This window comes from Phascolarctos cinereus, unplaced genomic scaffold (genome assembly GCF_003287225.1).
Source record: "Phascolarctos cinereus isolate Bilbo 61053 unplaced genomic scaffold, phaCin_HiC Scaffold_4;HRSCAF=312, whole genome shotgun sequence".
Taxonomy (NCBI): Eukaryota; Metazoa; Chordata; class Mammalia; order Diprotodontia; family Phascolarctidae; genus Phascolarctos; species Phascolarctos cinereus.
Genome location: NW_027555847.1, coordinates 332,475,973 through 332,493,189, shown reverse-complemented (window position 1 = coordinate 332,493,189; position 17,217 = coordinate 332,475,973). Strand labels below are relative to the sequence as shown.

The 17,217-nt window shown below is 36.4% G+C and overlaps 1 protein-coding gene across 1 annotated transcript in view; it reads right to left on the bottom strand.

The window, feature by feature from the left end:
• Positions 1–257: 257 nt before the first annotated feature.
• Positions 258–17,217, bottom strand: part of ERCC8 (ERCC excision repair 8, CSA ubiquitin ligase complex subunit) — a 64,398-nt gene continuing 47,438 nt past the window's right edge. Inside the window, 1 exon segment of the mRNA XM_078153178.1 lies at positions 258–542. Coding sequence (XP_078009304.1) covers positions 474–542 — 69 coding nt within the window. The 3' untranslated portion in view covers positions 258–473.

Below are 17,217 nucleotides of genomic sequence, written 5' to 3'. Positions count from 1 at the left end.
ATATCTACATAATAATGCTTCACATTTCTGTATCACCTTAGAGTTTAAAAAAAACACTTTCATCACAATATCTGTGTGAGGTAGATAGTACAATTATTATTATCCTCATTTTTTTAGTGGAGGGAATTGAGGTTCAGTAAAGTCAAATGGCCAGCCTGTAGGCAAATATCTAGGATATGAATCCTGGCTTTCTGGTCACAAATCCAATACACCTCCTACTCTCTTATGAGAAACGTGAAAAGCAAAGAAAGGCAATCTCATTAGCTGGGATACTTTATTCTTTTTGTTTTAATTTAATTTTTATTAATCTTTAACTTAAATACAGAAAGACCAAAAAAAAGGACATCTCTATGTGCCAATACTTTATTCTTACAACTTTATAAAATCCCTGGACAATAGAAAATTGTCTAAATTTCCAGATTCTCATCAATGGAGAGCATAAAGTCCCTTTTATTCTATCAACTAATTTAAATTTATCCTTCTTCATCACCGCTGCTCCATGCATCTTGAAATGCTGGATTTTTCTGTGAATGAGATACAACCTAAAAAGAAAAAGAAAGTTCTCATTTATTTTTTTCCCTTAATTTACCATGATCAGAAGAAAGTAATAAGTGAACTATGAGTATGTTTTATCTGCTAACACAAAAGATGAAGTTGATAAAGAAGATTCCCTAATTCAAAAGCAAGTTAAACTGTTAAAGAGAAAATTTACACAGGCATAAAAAGTAGTTGTAAGCAAAAGGGATGAGACTATCAAGTAATATGGTTTATTTAAAAAAATACACACACCAAAACTTATAAATCCAAGTGATTACTGTCCCTTCAGAGTTACCCCTTGGAAATTAAGACCATGCTCATTTCAATGATGCTGTTATAGTTCAAAATATCTGTGGGGCTCCTCTTATACACATCTCATTATGGTCTTTGGATTGTCCTCAAGGGAGAGGGATCCCCATTGTGGGAGAGTAGATTTGAACTTTGGAAATTGGCAAAAGTAATTTGCTGCCTCATTGGGTGAATCAAGATAGTCAAGCCAGGAAATACTGTTTTTGGTAAAAACAAACAAACAAAAGAACAAAAGCAGAGTAAGACTAAAATAATGACCATTGGAGTTGGAGGATCTGAGTTCAAATCTGACCTCTCAGACTTCCTGAGTGATCTCAGACAAGTTACTTAACCTCCTTGTGGGATCTAGTTTCCTTGTGTATAAAATGGAGTTGGGCTAAGATGGCCTTTGAGATCCTTTCCATCCCTAGATTTGTGACCCTAAGATCAAATTTACCAAAAAAAAAAAAAAAGAAAAAAAAAGATTCCTCTCCCGGTATATCCTCCCTAGACAAATTTGAAAGGGCAGCTAGGTGGTGCAGTGGAGAGAGTGCCAGACCTGGAGCCAGGAAGACTCATCTTTCTGTGTTCGAATCTGGCCTCAGACACCTACTAGCTGTGTGACCCTGGGCAAGTCACTTAACCCTGTTTGCTTCAGTTTCTTCATCTGTAAAATGAGCTGAAGAAGGAAATGGTACTCCATGTGCCCAAGGCACACCCTTCATTTCAGTATTTTTGCCAAGAAAAAACCAAATGGAGTCACAAAGATCAGACACATCTGGAAAATGACTGAACAACAACGACAAAGACAAATTTGAAGGACAAGGTTTATGTGGAAATACAGTCTAGACTGAAAAGTGAGTAAACAAAAAAAAGTCTAGAAGATCTGTCATCTCTATTTACATGGTCATCAACATGAGAGTATAAACCCTCATTATCACATGCTTGGGGTAATTTAATAATTACCTCAGTCAGTCTGCCTTAACTTCATCCTCTTGAGTCTACGTTCACAAAATGGCCAGACTCATTTTCCACATGCCCAGATCTTGCTGTGTGATTCCATTGTTCACAAATCTTTTGTGGGTTCTTGCTGCCTACCAACTGAAGTTCAAATCCTTCTGCCCAACACTCAGTGGTCTCCACCATTTATCACCTTTCCTTTCCAGTCTTATCTCTTATTTCCTTCCATATATGCTACACTCTGGTCAAATTGGACTATTCTTGGTCCCCAAACATTGTCTGTATTTTCCCTCTGTGCCTTTTGTTCAGAGTCTTCCTCTCCATACCCACCTTTTCATACTTGTTTAAATGCCTTTAAAGTCCAGTTCAAATATTCCCATTCCCACTTCCTCCTCCCCCAATTCCCCAATTTCCAACACATGTTAACAATCTGCTGACTTGGGCCCAACAGCACTTTGTTTTGGAATTCTCATAAGTGTTGATCATATGATACTGTGTTTTATGATGATTTGGGTTAATTTCTCAACCCCCTACAACAATCATCCCTTCCTTCATGATATTCTTTCCACCAAGCTTCAGACCTATACTGATTGATGCTGTTTTGGGGGCTATCAAAAAAATCAGCTTGTTTTGGGTAAAACATTAGAATAGAGAGCACTACATAAATGTGCATTATTAATAATAACATTAACAAAAGCATTCTACGTAAAATTCAAAGCTTGGTGAACACTGGAAAGAATATGGGCTCTGAAGTCAGAGGATCTACTTTCAAATCCTACCTCTGAGCCTTACTTACTACTTGTGGGACAAGGAGAAAGTCACTTGACTCTTTTTTAAAGTTCAATAGCATTTTTTTCCCCTCATTACATGTCAAGAAAATTTTTGGCATTCATTTTTACAAAACTTTGAGTTCTAAATTTTTTCCCTCTCTCCCTCCTCTCCCCTCTTCTGAAAGTGGTAGGCAGTTCGATACAGTTTATACATGTGCTATCATGTAAAAATATTTCCATATTAGTCACAGTAAAGAAGAAACAGATCAAAAGGAAAAAAAAACCATGAGAAAGAATGAAATAAATGGAAAAAAGTATGCTTTGATCTGCATTCAGAGTCCATTAGTTCTTTATCTGGATATGGATAGCATTTTCATGAGTCCTTTGTACTGTCTTTGTACTATCCTGAATTATTGTGTGGCTGAGAAGAGCTGAATCACTCATAGTTGGTCATCACAAAATGTTGCTGATACTCATTTCACTTTGCATCAGTTCATACAACTCTTTCCAGGATTTTCTGAAATCTGCCCGTTCATGATTTCTTATTGCATAATAGGATTCCGTTGCATTCGTATACCATAGCTTGTTCAGCCATTCCTCAATTGATGGGTATCCCCTCAACTTCCAATATTTTGCCACCATGAAAAGGGCTGCTCTAAATACTTTTTGTATGTGGGTCCTTTTCCCTTTTTTTATGATTTCTTTGGGATACAGACCTAGTAGTGGAATTCCTGGATCAAAGGGTATGCACAGTTAGGTTTCCCTTCAGGCATAGTTCCAAACTGCTCTCCAGAATGACTTGATTAGTTCACAACTCCACCAAAAATCAGTGTCCCAATTTTCCCACATCCTCTCCAACATTTATCATTTTCCTTTTTTGTCATATTAGCCAATCTGATAGGTGCCATCTCAGAGTTGTTTTAATTTGCATTTCTCTAATCAAAAGTGATTAGAGCACTTCTTCTTATACCTATAGATAACTTTGATTTCTTCATCTGAAAACTACCTGTTCATATCCTCTGAACATTTATCAATTGGGAATGGCTTGTGTTCTCATAAATCTAACTCAGTTCTCTACATATTTGAGAGATGAGGCCTTTATCAGAGACACTTGCTGTAAAGATTGTTTTCCAGCTTTCTGTTTGCCTTCTCATCTTGGGTGCGTTGGTTTTGTTTGTACAAAAGCTTTTTAATTTAATATAATCAGAATTCTTTTTTACATTTTGGAATGTTCTCTTCTTGTGTTTAGTCATGAATTCTTCCCTCCCCCACAGATCTGAGAGGCAGACTATCCCTTGCTCTTCTAATTTGCTTATGGTGCCCCTTTTATGTCTAAATCGTGCACCCAGCTGCCTGACTTCTTCAGGCTTCAGTCTCCTTCTCTGCCTAACTAAGGGGATAGGATGGCCTTTGGTGTTCCTTCTAGCTCTAGATCCATGATCCTACAACATTTGTAGGTTGTTTGACCTCTTTCCTTTCTCCTTTAACAAAATCTCCGATAAATTATTAATTTCTGGCAGGTCTGAGAGGTTAGCAAAAAGGTGATATGATCTGCTATTCATGTAGGCACTCTTATTTGTATAATTAAAATGAATCAGTACTGACAACAGATACCTTTTTTTCCCTTTCTTCTTATCATTATAAAAATTTAGTTAATTTGTCCCTCTTCCTATCCCACATCACACATAAATAAACACATGAAAGCCCAACAGCTCCATGAAAGATTTGTGGGCAGAGATTGCGAATTCCTAGAAAGTAGAGACTGTGTCCTTAGACACTGTCAAATAGCATCTTACTTTTGAACTGCTAATTAAAAAGCATAGGGAATACTTTTCAGAGGTCTTGGGCATTATTGTCAGAAAGCATCTAGAATATTCAGTCCTGTCAACATCTTTGTGATAAGGTGTATATGGATACAGGGAGTTAAATAATTCTACATGTAACTATCTTTTAGGTGAGTTTTTTTACTTCAGAGCATTCATTAATTAGGTTTGTGAAAGTTTCTGAGCAGATTTAAAGTAGGCAGATGGTTCTGTTCTTACCTTGGTGGTGAAATGGTTCTGTTCTTACCTTTGTGGTGAAAAGTGTAGCCCAAAGAGATTAGGGTGATGATACATGTAAAATGATGGGGCTGCTGAATGTGGGCAGAGCCAACTAATGGTTAAAAAAAAAATTCCTATAGGTCTAAACAGTTTTGGACTTTATATGTAATGTTGCAAGTGGGGTCCTGTGTAGATGGCCTTTTCTTTATACATACCTATATGACATGCATATTCTTACTTTACTGACTGCACCCATAGGAATTTGTCAAAGTAAAAATCACTAATGGACATAACCCTAATTCATTTTAATATAATATGACATATGACAATGAAATTTACTATGAAGTTTTAATCTAATCAGAATAATTTACAAGGGGACTGTGTTTTCATGTCTAAACTGAAAGCCATTGAGTACGACTTGTTTTATTTTTCCTCTATTCTATACTTTGCTTGTTTTGCTTTATTTCTGTTGTTGTTATAAATGAAACGTCTTCAAGTAAGCACGAAAAGGGGTTTTACTCTCAGAAGTGCTGATATAATTGTGTAACTGGGAAATAAACATAAACCATCAGAGGCACACAGCTTTTTACTAAATTAAGCAATTTAATTTTCTTCCAATATCCTTTTTATACATAAGTCACAGTAGATTTACTTTTAATTTATTTTTATTGTTTTCATTTGGCAAGCTATTCTTACGCTATTTAACGTGGCCTACCATGTTATAACTTGGATTTAATATATATAGTAGTTCTAGCACAGTGGGATATGCTTATTAAATAATAATGTAAAATAAATGGTTAACCTAAATTATTTGACTGTATTTTGTTTTTTCAAAGTAGAAAATTTGCTCATTTGAGGCAGCTGTATGCTAAAACTGATCAAACCATAATAAACCAAATTGGACAGGTGTTGAAATCTGTAAGTAGTCATGTGGCATTTGGCCAGCCACTTGAAAATTCATCAACATGTGCTTTCTTCCTCCCTTTCATTTGTGATAAGGCCAAGACAAAACAATTCACAAGCTCAGTACTATGGCCAAGTATCTCAGTTGTAAATTTAGCTATGAAATATATTAAGTCAATAGTGGCAAAAAATGTTAACATATACACAGGCAACATATTACCACAAAAATTCTCTTTCATCCTGATTGCTTAAATAATGTTATTGTCACTTAGGAGCTAAATGCACGAATACATTTTATAGTAACAAACATTGTTCTGTCCCAAATTTTACTTCATTTTTATTTTGTAGAAATATATTTAGTTTTAAATGTACCATAAGTAAAACAATTTAACTAATGAAGATTTGTTTCTAATTGTGATCATTGTATTATTAACTCCATTGTTAAGTGTTATCACTTTTACTCTTTCACACATTAGGTCTTAATTCAGAAATTTAGCAGTGTCCAGATAACTAATTAGTATCATGTGGTGAAACGATCTTTGGTGAGTAAGACTATATTTTAAAAAGTAGAAAAAACATATGCTACTGTAGCTTGAGACTGATGGCACAGTCCTTGACTGGCATTGATACTTAATGAATGTTTGTGGAATGAATGAATGAATGAATGATGAAATGACATTTCATTACTGTGCATTTGTTCAAAGTCAATCCTTAAAGGTAAATGGCAAATAATTTTGGAAGATTAGGTACTCTGAAACTTTATTAGCCTTAAAAAACTTCTTCAAAAGACATGTAAGAAACATTGAAAATAACCTGAAAAAATGTTAAACCATCCTAATAATCAGAGAAATGCAAATGAAAACAGCCTTGAGGTTATAACCTTGTGTCCATTCAGCCGCCAAAGATACTATAAGATGGGAAAACTCATTGCTGGAGAGAATGTGAAAAGAAACATTTACTCATGGCAGGTATAGCTGTGAACTGGCTCAATCATTATGAAAATAATATTTAGAACTATGTAAGAAAAGTTCCTAAACTGTTTAAACCCTTTGACTTTGAGGTTCCCTCTATCGGAGGAAGATTACTGATAGCTAGAAAAAAACCCATACTTCCGCCTTTCTCTTTTATATTTATCCCATAGATTTCAGCCAGATTAATTTTCACATTACACAGTATTTTACATTTTATCTTAAATATTAGACCTAGTTAAATCAAAAAAGTGTTACTACATAAAACAATTTTAATCTATCTCTCATTAAACTGGTTTCCTGATCCCAGTAATCTACAGAAGAGATATACTACTTGGAAGATACATACTACCTTCTCCTAAACCTTTATTCTTATGAGTCGTACCTAACCCTGGCTTACCCCTTTTCTTAGTTTAGCTTGTTGGACCCTTTGGAACATGAATTCCAGTGTTAACAAACTTTCCATTAATCTCAAACTTTTCTTCAACAATTCCTCAATCTTCTTGATGTAAGTGAAACCTAGATTTTTCGTAGGGATACCGTATCTTTTGTAATCCTGACCACTGGTGGCTACCCATTCTCCCACTCCTGATCCACAAGGCCTAGGTGAGGGGTATTTGAAAACTTTTTGTTATCTACTGCCTCCAGACTATTCTTTTGTCACTCTCCTTTGAAATCTGTGCAATTTATTTATACTCTCTTCTTCTTCATGTCACTCTATTAATTTCCTAGATGACTTTAAGACTCTTATCACCATCTGGAACCAAAGTTCCTGGGATATCAATATTCATGTTGTTCCTTCTAATACTTAGTTCAATAATTTCATCCCTGCTTTCCACTTCAGCTTCACACCTTTACTTTAGATCTTGATATCTTATGATACTGCAGCATCCTCCAAAATACTGAATATTAAAATTCCATTCCCTAATATTGTTAGCAACAACAACTGACATTTATATAACACTTGGTAAATATGGTCTCATTTGATCCTTATAACTATCTTTGAAGGAGGTACTATAGCTCTTATCTCCATTTTATAGATGAGGAAACTGACATCCAAATGGTTAAGTGATTTGTTTCTGGTCACACAACTACTAAGTGTCAAAGGTATGATTAGATTCCAGGTCATTCCTGACTCCTAAGTACAGAGCTATTTTCCCTATACCATGCATATTACCTTTAAGCCGCCACTTATCTGTCTATCTCTCACACTGTGTCTCACTATAACTACTGTGTTATCGTTATGACCTTTGGTCTTTGTCCTCTTTCTCTCTTCTTCTAATGCATCTCCCCAATTTGGGTCTTACTTGCATTCAAACTCAGATATGACTCTTGTGGTGTGCCACTAATGATGTGCTAACTACCACCCTAGAATACTTCTTCCCTTGGACTTTCTCTCTAAGACTATAATTTGCAGTGAAGGTGCTGGTTTGCATTAGTAGAGAGAGTTTTAATGCTATCCATATCCCTATACCTATACATGCTGAGCTACCACCAGGATTTAAGTTCCCTAAATAGAAAGAAAGCACTTTATTTGTCTTGGTACCCCCCTCTACAACTACCACAGTGCCTTAAAAATAAGTGATAAATATGTTTTTGGTGAACTGAATTGGATTCCACTTTTAATTTTGTTATAAGAACTTTAAAAAAACACAACTAAAGGAAAAACAAAAACAAAAACAAAATTGGCAGCTGGCCTCTGATATGGAGTCTTATGTATAAGAATAGGTTTACATTGGACTTTTTAAGGTCATCTCTTTCCCCCTCACCACCAGAAAATTAAATCATACTCTAGTAATTCTTCTGAGTCTACATTACATTTAAACCTGAGGTTGAAACAGATGATAAGAGAAACACAGTGTAACAATGCAGCAACCTAGATAGTATACCAAAAGGGTGGAAATATTACATATGCCATTATGATTTACTTTAAAATTTAAATAAGACTCAAGTAAAGACAAATTCATGTACTAGAACCACTATTAAGAGAAGGAACTTTAAAAACACAGAAGATACTGAAGCTAGATTCATTAATATCACTGAATTTTAAAGCTGGAAAGGCTCTACAGGATCAGTGATCTCCAAAGTAGGGGCTATAGCCTGACCTCAGAAAATGTGAATGAGTCAAAGTGTGGAAATATGGGTCACATACAAGGGTGTGTGGTAAATGTTTAACAACTAGCTCTCTCTAAAAAAAAAAGTTAATATACACTATATTATATATATGTGTATATATATGTATATGTATATGTATATATATATATAATATATGTGTATATATATACATATACACACACACACATATATTAACATCTTCGCTATCAATTTCTTAAGTCTGGATAATTTACAAAATAATCAAGTTCTGATTTGTAGCATTTGCTGATTCTGAGGTATAAATGTTCACACTGAAGATCTAACAATTGACTACCCTAAGTTACAAGCTATTTGGGGCTGGCTGCAATATACCCCTGCCATCCCACTCTTCCAGCGATAACTTCAGATTTATTTCTAACACAACCACACCTACCATTATCCCTGAACAGTCCCCAATTCAATCCCTTCCCCGTGCTATGTAAACTATCAATATCTTCCCCTCTGAGTCAGTAATTAACTGCCCTGGGCAGTTATAACCTCACTATATTACCCAGGTACACATAGGAGCAGCTGCACAGGTATTATAGGGAAAAATCCATCATGTTCACACCCACCCCTTTACCTTGAGATCACCTTGTGGTTAGGTGACCTTTGTGTCCCAAGCATGGACTGGTGAAGTATGTTTTGAGTAGGTTGGAGTAAGTTTCTTAGTGTGGATGGGTGGTAACCCAATTACATTACATTTTCTTTTCCCCCAAACTCATCTACTGTTCTTCCTAATTTCCTTTTTATGTAGAGGACATATCCATCTTCCACATACCTAGTTTCACAAAATATATATCATCTACCACAGTCAAGTTGTATTTGATTACGTACAATTGATTAGTTGTCAAATCTTGACCCTTCTACCTCCACATCTGTCCTAGTCTCTTGACTCATAGAGCTACCACCTTAGTTCAGACCACTGTTCTTGCCTCCCACCTCTCCTCTTTTTAACACATTTTCTACACAGCTGCCAAACTGAATTTCCTAAAGTAAAAGTCTGACCATGCCATTCCCCTATTCAACCAACTCTCGTAGCTCCCTATTGACTCTAGGATCAAATGTTATTTTAAATTTATCTCATTCTTTTAAAATAACTATATTTGTTTAAGTTTTATAACATGCATAATTATTAGTACTCTGGTTTCTGGAGGGCAGAGTCCACCAGATTAGCACTGGATCCCTTTCCCCAATGCCCCAGCTAGATTCTTGCTCAGATTCCAATAGGATCTATCGTTCCTAATGGTCGTGGGCATGGCCACTCTAGGCCCCTGGCCATGGGATGGACGTGGATGCTTAAAACCATTGATACTTTCCCTGACGATGCACCCCAAGGACCACCAGACCTGCGGCTAAACTGTCTCATGTGTGTTGTCTCCCCCACAGTGAACTAGAATTATCTCACTTTTCTAGCTGTACACAATGATGGCACATAATAAGCACTTAAGTGTTTTTCCATTCCAATCCACTGTTACAATTGTATATGAATATAATTCATAAATATAGACATATGAAGTGTATGATGGAAAATATTTTTTATTAAAATGGATATATGATCAACAAAATTTGAAGCCCACTGATCTAGGTTACCTCTCACATTTTATGGGTCAGGAAAAGAAGGTCCAGGGAAATTAAGAGAATTGCCCAAGGTCATATGGTTAGTGGTAGAGCTTAAGATAGAGCCCCAGAACTCAGAGACTCTTCATTTAGACCAGTGCTCTTTTTATAAAAGACAGTCTAGCCTAAAATGACAGATGTTCCTAGCAATTCAAAAGTAAACAAAGGAAGAAAATAAACTTATTAGAACTTGATCTTATAAATAATTGATTATAATGAATCACAAAATTAATTGAAATTGGATTGAATGATAAGCACTGCAACTGAAATGGAAACTATTTAAGGACTAAAACTTCTTTCCTAGCAAAACTCTAGAGGTAAAAAAAGTATTAGGTAGTTTCCTAGTTACATAATCTAACCTGCCTGCCCTCAAATTCTAATTCATCAATGAATATGATACTTTATTTTACAAAGCAAATATGTCAAGAATATAAAGAAAATAGAAAGTAAATTCTATTATATTTGTGACTCTTTTCAATATCTTCTGTCTTGTTCATCATTGCTCATCATTGTTAGTACACTAACACTGTCTTTCTTAGATTAATATGTGGGTCTTTTAAAGGTAACTCAGAATTGATGCCTTTTTTATTACTTACACAAGCTTTCTATTTTATATTTTAAGTGAATAAACAGAGAAAGTCTGATGTCTACAAACAAATCTTGTTAATTATGGAGAGGTTCACTCAGTACCAGTAGGTTGGTTATTAGGTGATGAATTCTTTGGTTATGGTGACCTACTAGACAATCACAGTTTTTAGAAAGATGAACTTAATCACAGGTATTCTAAATGTGAGTTTTTTGTACAAATGACTGATCAACAAATGTACTATTGAAAAAAATGGAATCATGTTAATACTGATATTATCACAAGGCTGCTAGACAAGAGGAAGTTGTAACTAAAAGGAAAGATGGTTCAAAGGATTTCTCAGAGAACAAACCAAAGAAGCTGGTGCTTGTGCTCCCAAATGCAATATGAAATTATCATTTTATTAGAAACTTGCTTATACTGAGTTAAAGTATTTGTGATAAGCATAAGCAAAAACACCATTCTGAAAAAAATCCATTGGAAAAGATGAGTAAGTAGAAAAATTCTAAGAAGAAATTGCCAGTATTTTCCTCCTGCGACCCTGAAAGCCTACTGAACATCTACTTGGATTCTCAATGAATATATTCTCCCAGAAGTTAGTCAAAAAGTGCTAGAAAGGACATGTGCTGAACAACATCTCAAAAAAAGAAGAAAAAAGAAAAAGAAAATGTCTGTCTTAATAGTCAGGAAATGATTAATGTGGAAATCATATTAAGATCAGCTATATAGATGATCAGTGTTTAGGCAATGTAAAGAAGCTACCACAACAAAGAGGTTCGAAGGGCGCAGAAACCAAGTCAGGCAACCAATACTTGATCTCTTTGCTATCATAGCCAAGGGCAATACCAGCTTAGAATGAAAACTCACTTGTAAGGCATCATGCCAAGTGGGATGGCTAAAGATTAAAGAGTGACATTACTTCAGTAAACAGCAACTATTAATAGATGCAAAAATAAATCTTTGGTGTTGTGAGAAAACAGCTTTGCCAGACTACATAAGTCTGATCATTGTAGTGACCAAACATGACTATAAGAAGCTGATGATGAAGCAGGCTACTCACTGCTTGGCAGAGAGATGATGAAATAGAGGTAAGAATGAAATACAGATTTTCAGACTTTGCCAGTCATTATTTATATATTTGTTAGAAGAGCTTTGATGGTGTGGAGAGGGAAACTGAGTTAATGAATAACAGGAGATGAAAAAGAAAGAAGGAGCACCAATAAAACAAAAAAAAAATCACAGAAAGAAGTCTAAAAGATACTAAAAGGGAAATTATGTTATTACTATGTTAAATTTAGTGCAAACTTAAAAAAACTTTATGGAATATAAATTCATCACTTCATATATGATCCTTTTTTCTGTTCCTCATATACTGAAATGTTTAAGTTCATACTTATACCAAAGTGGATTACGTCATTCAAATAGCATTCAAAAAGCATTCAAAGGTGAAATTATCAGGAAGACAATAGATGAAAAATGGAACAGATGTATGAGTGTTTCTCACACATCAAGCTATTTTCACTCTCAGTGATAAGAGAAATACCACATATGGACTCTATCACCTCAGACCCTGACGTGTGCTATGAGAGGAAGTAAAATGGCATTTAAAAAGATGAAGTAAGGAAAAGAACTGGATGAGACCAAGTATATATAGGGAGAGACAGAAACCTGAAGGGCAAAGATCACTGAGCTATGTGGGTAGAGTGACAGGCCTGGAGTCATGAAGACCTGAATTCAAATGTGGTTTCAAACACTTGATAGCTGTGTGACCCTGGCCAATTAGTCTAAGTTAAAATATGTGAAGTACTTTGAAAACCTTAAAATGTTACACGAATACAAGTTATTGTTACTATTATCATTGTTATTTGGAATTTAAGGACCCAGGTTCAAATCTTGGCTCTGTAACTTACTACCTGTGAGACCTCAGACAAGTCACCTCACTTTTTTGGGCCTCACTTTATGCTCTATAAAATGGGGGGGTGGATTCAATGACATAGCTGGACAGAGCCCAGGAAGCTTTGAGTTCAAATTTGCATAGCATTCTCAACAGACCATTATAAACCTATGCTGAAGCCACTGACCATATACAACCTTGAAGTTTATCCCTCTCTAGCCAAACTTCCAACTGAAGAAGAGGTTTTGAATGCCATTAGGCTCCTTTTGTGTGGCAAAGCACCTGGTGCTGATTCTATTCCAGCTGAAATTTACAAGGGGGGAGGGATAGAAGGTGAGGGCTGACCACTGCTCATACAAAAAATGACTGAAATCTTCTGGGTGATATGGCAAAAGGAGGTTATCTTAGAGGAGTTTGAGGATGACTCCATTGTGCATCTCTATAAATGAAAGGGAAATAGGTTGGTCCATGACAATCCACTCTCTCTTAGTCATTGCAGGCAAGATACTTGCCAGAGTCCTCCTAAATAGACTGATCCTTCACCTGGAAGATGGCCATCTACCAGACACCCCATAAGGCTTCAGAAAGGGCCAAAGAATAGTCAATACAGTGTTTGCTGCCCAACAACTCCAGGAGAAATGCCAGGAGCAGAACAGAGGTCCATACACAATGTCTGCTGATCTGACCAATACCTTTGATACTGTCAGGAAGATCATGGAAAAATCTGGTTGCCTGGAGAAGTTCATCAGTATTGTACACAAGTTTCACAATGGCATGCTTGTGTAGGTTCTAGATCAGAGTGGGGAACTTGTGGCCTCAGGGCCACATGTGGCCCTCTAGGTCCTCAAGTGCAGCCCTCTGACTGAATCCAAACCTTTGTTCTGAGAAGTTTGGATTTAGTCAAAGTGCTACACTTGAGAACCTAGAGGGACACATGTGGCCTTCAGGCTGCAGGTTCCCCACCCTTGTTCTAGATAATAGACAATGTTCTCGAACTTTCCCAGTCACCAATAGACTGAAGCAAAGCTGTGTGCTTGCTCCCATGCTTTTTAGCATGATGTTTTCAGTTATGTTGTCAGATGCCTTCAATGAGGACAAAAATAGCATCAAGGTAAACTCCCGAATTGATGGTAAATTATTTAACTTGAAAGGCTACAAGCCAAGACTAAAGTGGGAGAGTTGGTAAGGGACTTTTTGTTTGCAGATGATTGTGCATTCAATGCAGCCTCTGAGGCTGAGATGCAACAAAGTATGGATTGATTCTCTGTCGCTTGTGCTAATTTTGGCCTAACAATTAACACCAAGAAAACAGAGATTCTCCACCAGCAAGCACCACACCATCCACACATGGAACCATTGGTCATAGCAAATGGAGAAATTTTGAATGCTGTAGATAAGCTCACTTATCTTCACAGTATATTTTCCAGGGAGGTACATATTGATAATGATGTTGATACATGCATTGCAAGAGCTAGATCAGTGTTTGGAAAGCTCTGAAGCAAAGTGTGGGAGATAAGAGGTATTAGGCTGCCTACCAAATGAAGGTCTACAGAGCTGTTGTGCTGACCTTATTTTTGTATGCCTGTGAAACCTGGACAGTATACCAGCACCATGCCAGGAAATTAAATTGCTTCCATTTGAATTGTCTTAGGAAGATTCTGAAGATCACCTAGTAAGATAAGGTGCCAGACACTGAGGTCCTTTCTCAAGCTAAACTGCCAAGCATTCAAGCTCTACTACCAAGAGCACAACTCTGATGAGTTGGCCACATTATTTGAATGCCAAAAGTATATATTGTACAGATATTATTGTCATCATTTTAGAAGTGATGAATCTGAGACTGAGAGGTAGTAAGGAATTTGCCCATGGTCACATAGCTAGTAAATATTAGAGGCAGATCAAATCAGTCTTCCTGACTCCAAGTCTAGTACTCTATGTACTAGCCCAGGCAAGATCTAGTGGACTAATCAAGCTTTGAAAGGAGAAGGGGCCACATTTTTTTCTCTTTAAAGGGAAGAGAATGAGTAAAGATATAGAGAAATTTTGAGATGAAGAAATTTTAAGCGACTCCTGAAAAATAAATTACTTAATTAGTACTGTGGTTCTAAAGAACATAAAGCTATTATTACAATGTCACAGAAAGCTGTTACATGGCTAGATTGCTTATATATCTGTCATTTACCTAGCAAGCATTTAATAAGTACCTGCTATGTGCCAAGCATTGTGTTAAGTGCTGGGAATACTAAGGGAGGTAAAAAAAAAAAGTTCTAATGGGGGGTGAGAAGAAAAAATTTACAAACAAATTTAGAAATTTACAAACAAGCTATAAATAGGATAAACCGTGGTTGATGAACAGAGGGAAGGCACTAGCATTAACGGGAATCAGGAAAGACTTCTTATAGTAGGTGGGATTTTAGCTGAGATTTGAAGGAAGCCCAGGCAGTCAGGAGGAGGAGACGAAGAGGGAGAGAATTCCAGGCAAGGGGATAACCAATAAAAATGCCTGGAGTTGGAAGACGGAGTGTCTTGTTCAAAGAAGGGAGAAGGAAGAGAACAAGCATTTAAGTGCATGCCATCCACCAGGTTGTTGTGAGGGCCAAAACAGAATTTTTGAAAGTTTGAAAAAATAAACTTTAAAGCACATCATTATCATCACCATCATCATTTTTACTCCATCTCTCTTTTGCATCTTCAATCTAACCCTGGCTCCTGCTCTTTTGCCTAGGATTTTCATAATCTACAATAACCCATAATTCTCCTTTCCTAAAAAAAAAAATCAACATCATCATCACCAAAAAATCTCCCATTAATACTATTCTACAGTGGTTTTCTCCTCTTCCTAACCAACTGCTCAATTTTCAACTCCTTACGGTCTACTTCTCATTCTAATTAAACTGTTATCCTGAGGAGGATCAATGAACCCATAATCACTAATTCTACCCCTTCTCTCCCTCCCCACCCCACTCCCACCTCCACCAATCCTCATCTTTCCTGCATCTTTGTATTTGTATTAATGTTACATTTGCTGATCACTCCTTCCTTCCTGAAACTCTTCTCTCCCTTGGCCCTTTCCTGACCACATGCCTACCTCCTTGACCATTCCTCTTGTGGAGTTTCTTTATTACCCTTTCCCCTACTTGCACAGTAATGGTTCTCCAAATCTGTCTCTGGGCAAGTCCATTCACTACATCATTAGCTATCACTTGATGACTCAATGCGAATGCCTGCCTCGCAAGTCTGGTTTTATCATTTTGGAACACTAGATCCTCAATTCCAACTGGTGGTGAAAATACCACCTTCTGGAGACATCCTATTGCCATTTCAAATGCAATAAATCCTAAAACAAACATATCAACTTTGAAAAACCTGCTTTTTCCTGTCTTATCTGTATAATATGATAACCATTATTTTAGTCATCTACGCTTGACCTAGATAATATCAGAGTAAAGCCACAGGTATTAAGTACACTAATTTGTATTTTCTGAAAATCTGTATGTGTAATCTACAAAAAAAGAAGTTTCTGTTCTCATGATCCTGAAAACTAAAAACACAACCTGGGGGTCATCTTTGACTTCTCCCTCTCCTGCTTCCAATGTTTAATTTGTTGTCAAGCCTTGATTAATCTATTTGGATATCTCTTAGATCTGTCTTCTCCTTTCCAGTCCTACTGAAACTACTATACTGTAAACTACTATCACTTGATTGTTGTAATAAATAGCTTGTTAACTAGTTTGCCCTCCTGTTTTTCCTTCTTCTAATCCATATAAAACAACTACCAAAATAATATTCCTAAAGCACAGCTATCACTGTAGTCATCTATTAACAAACCTTCCATTGTTCCCCATTATTTTTGAAAAAAAAATCTAAACTCCATAGTATTTAAGTTAATGGGCCCTCACCTATCTTTCTGGACTCACTTCTCACTGTACTCTAAGTCTTTGCCAAGCTGGACTACTCATTTCCCCCCAATGTGCAAAGAACTTTCCTTCATCCATGCTGCTGCTCATTTTGTCCATTCTGTGTATCTACAAATTTGATGAGCACACCATTTATGTCTTTATTCAAATCACTCAATAGAAACATTAAACAGGAATGATCCAAGCACAGATCCCTGGGGCTTTCCACTGGAGAGCTCCTCTCACAATGTCATTAAGCCATTAATAATGATCCTCTATGTCTGGTCATCCTACCTGATGTGAAAGCATCTGACTGCATTATTGCTAATCCACCTCCCTATCATCTTCACAAGAATAGCATGAGATTCTTTATCAAAAGTGTCGCTAAAATCTAGGCAAATTATGTTGACAGTGTTCTCCTCATATACTAGTTCAGAAATTCTGTCAAAAAAGGAAACGTGGTTAGTTTGGCATGTCTTCTTTGTGATGAAGCCATGAGAGTTCTTTGTAATCATTGCTTTCCTTTCCAAATGTTTGCCAGGTACCAGTAATGATGTGTTTGAAATTTTCCCAGGAAGCTAAGTCAATTTCACTGGCCTCTATTTTGCAAGCTTTCAGTC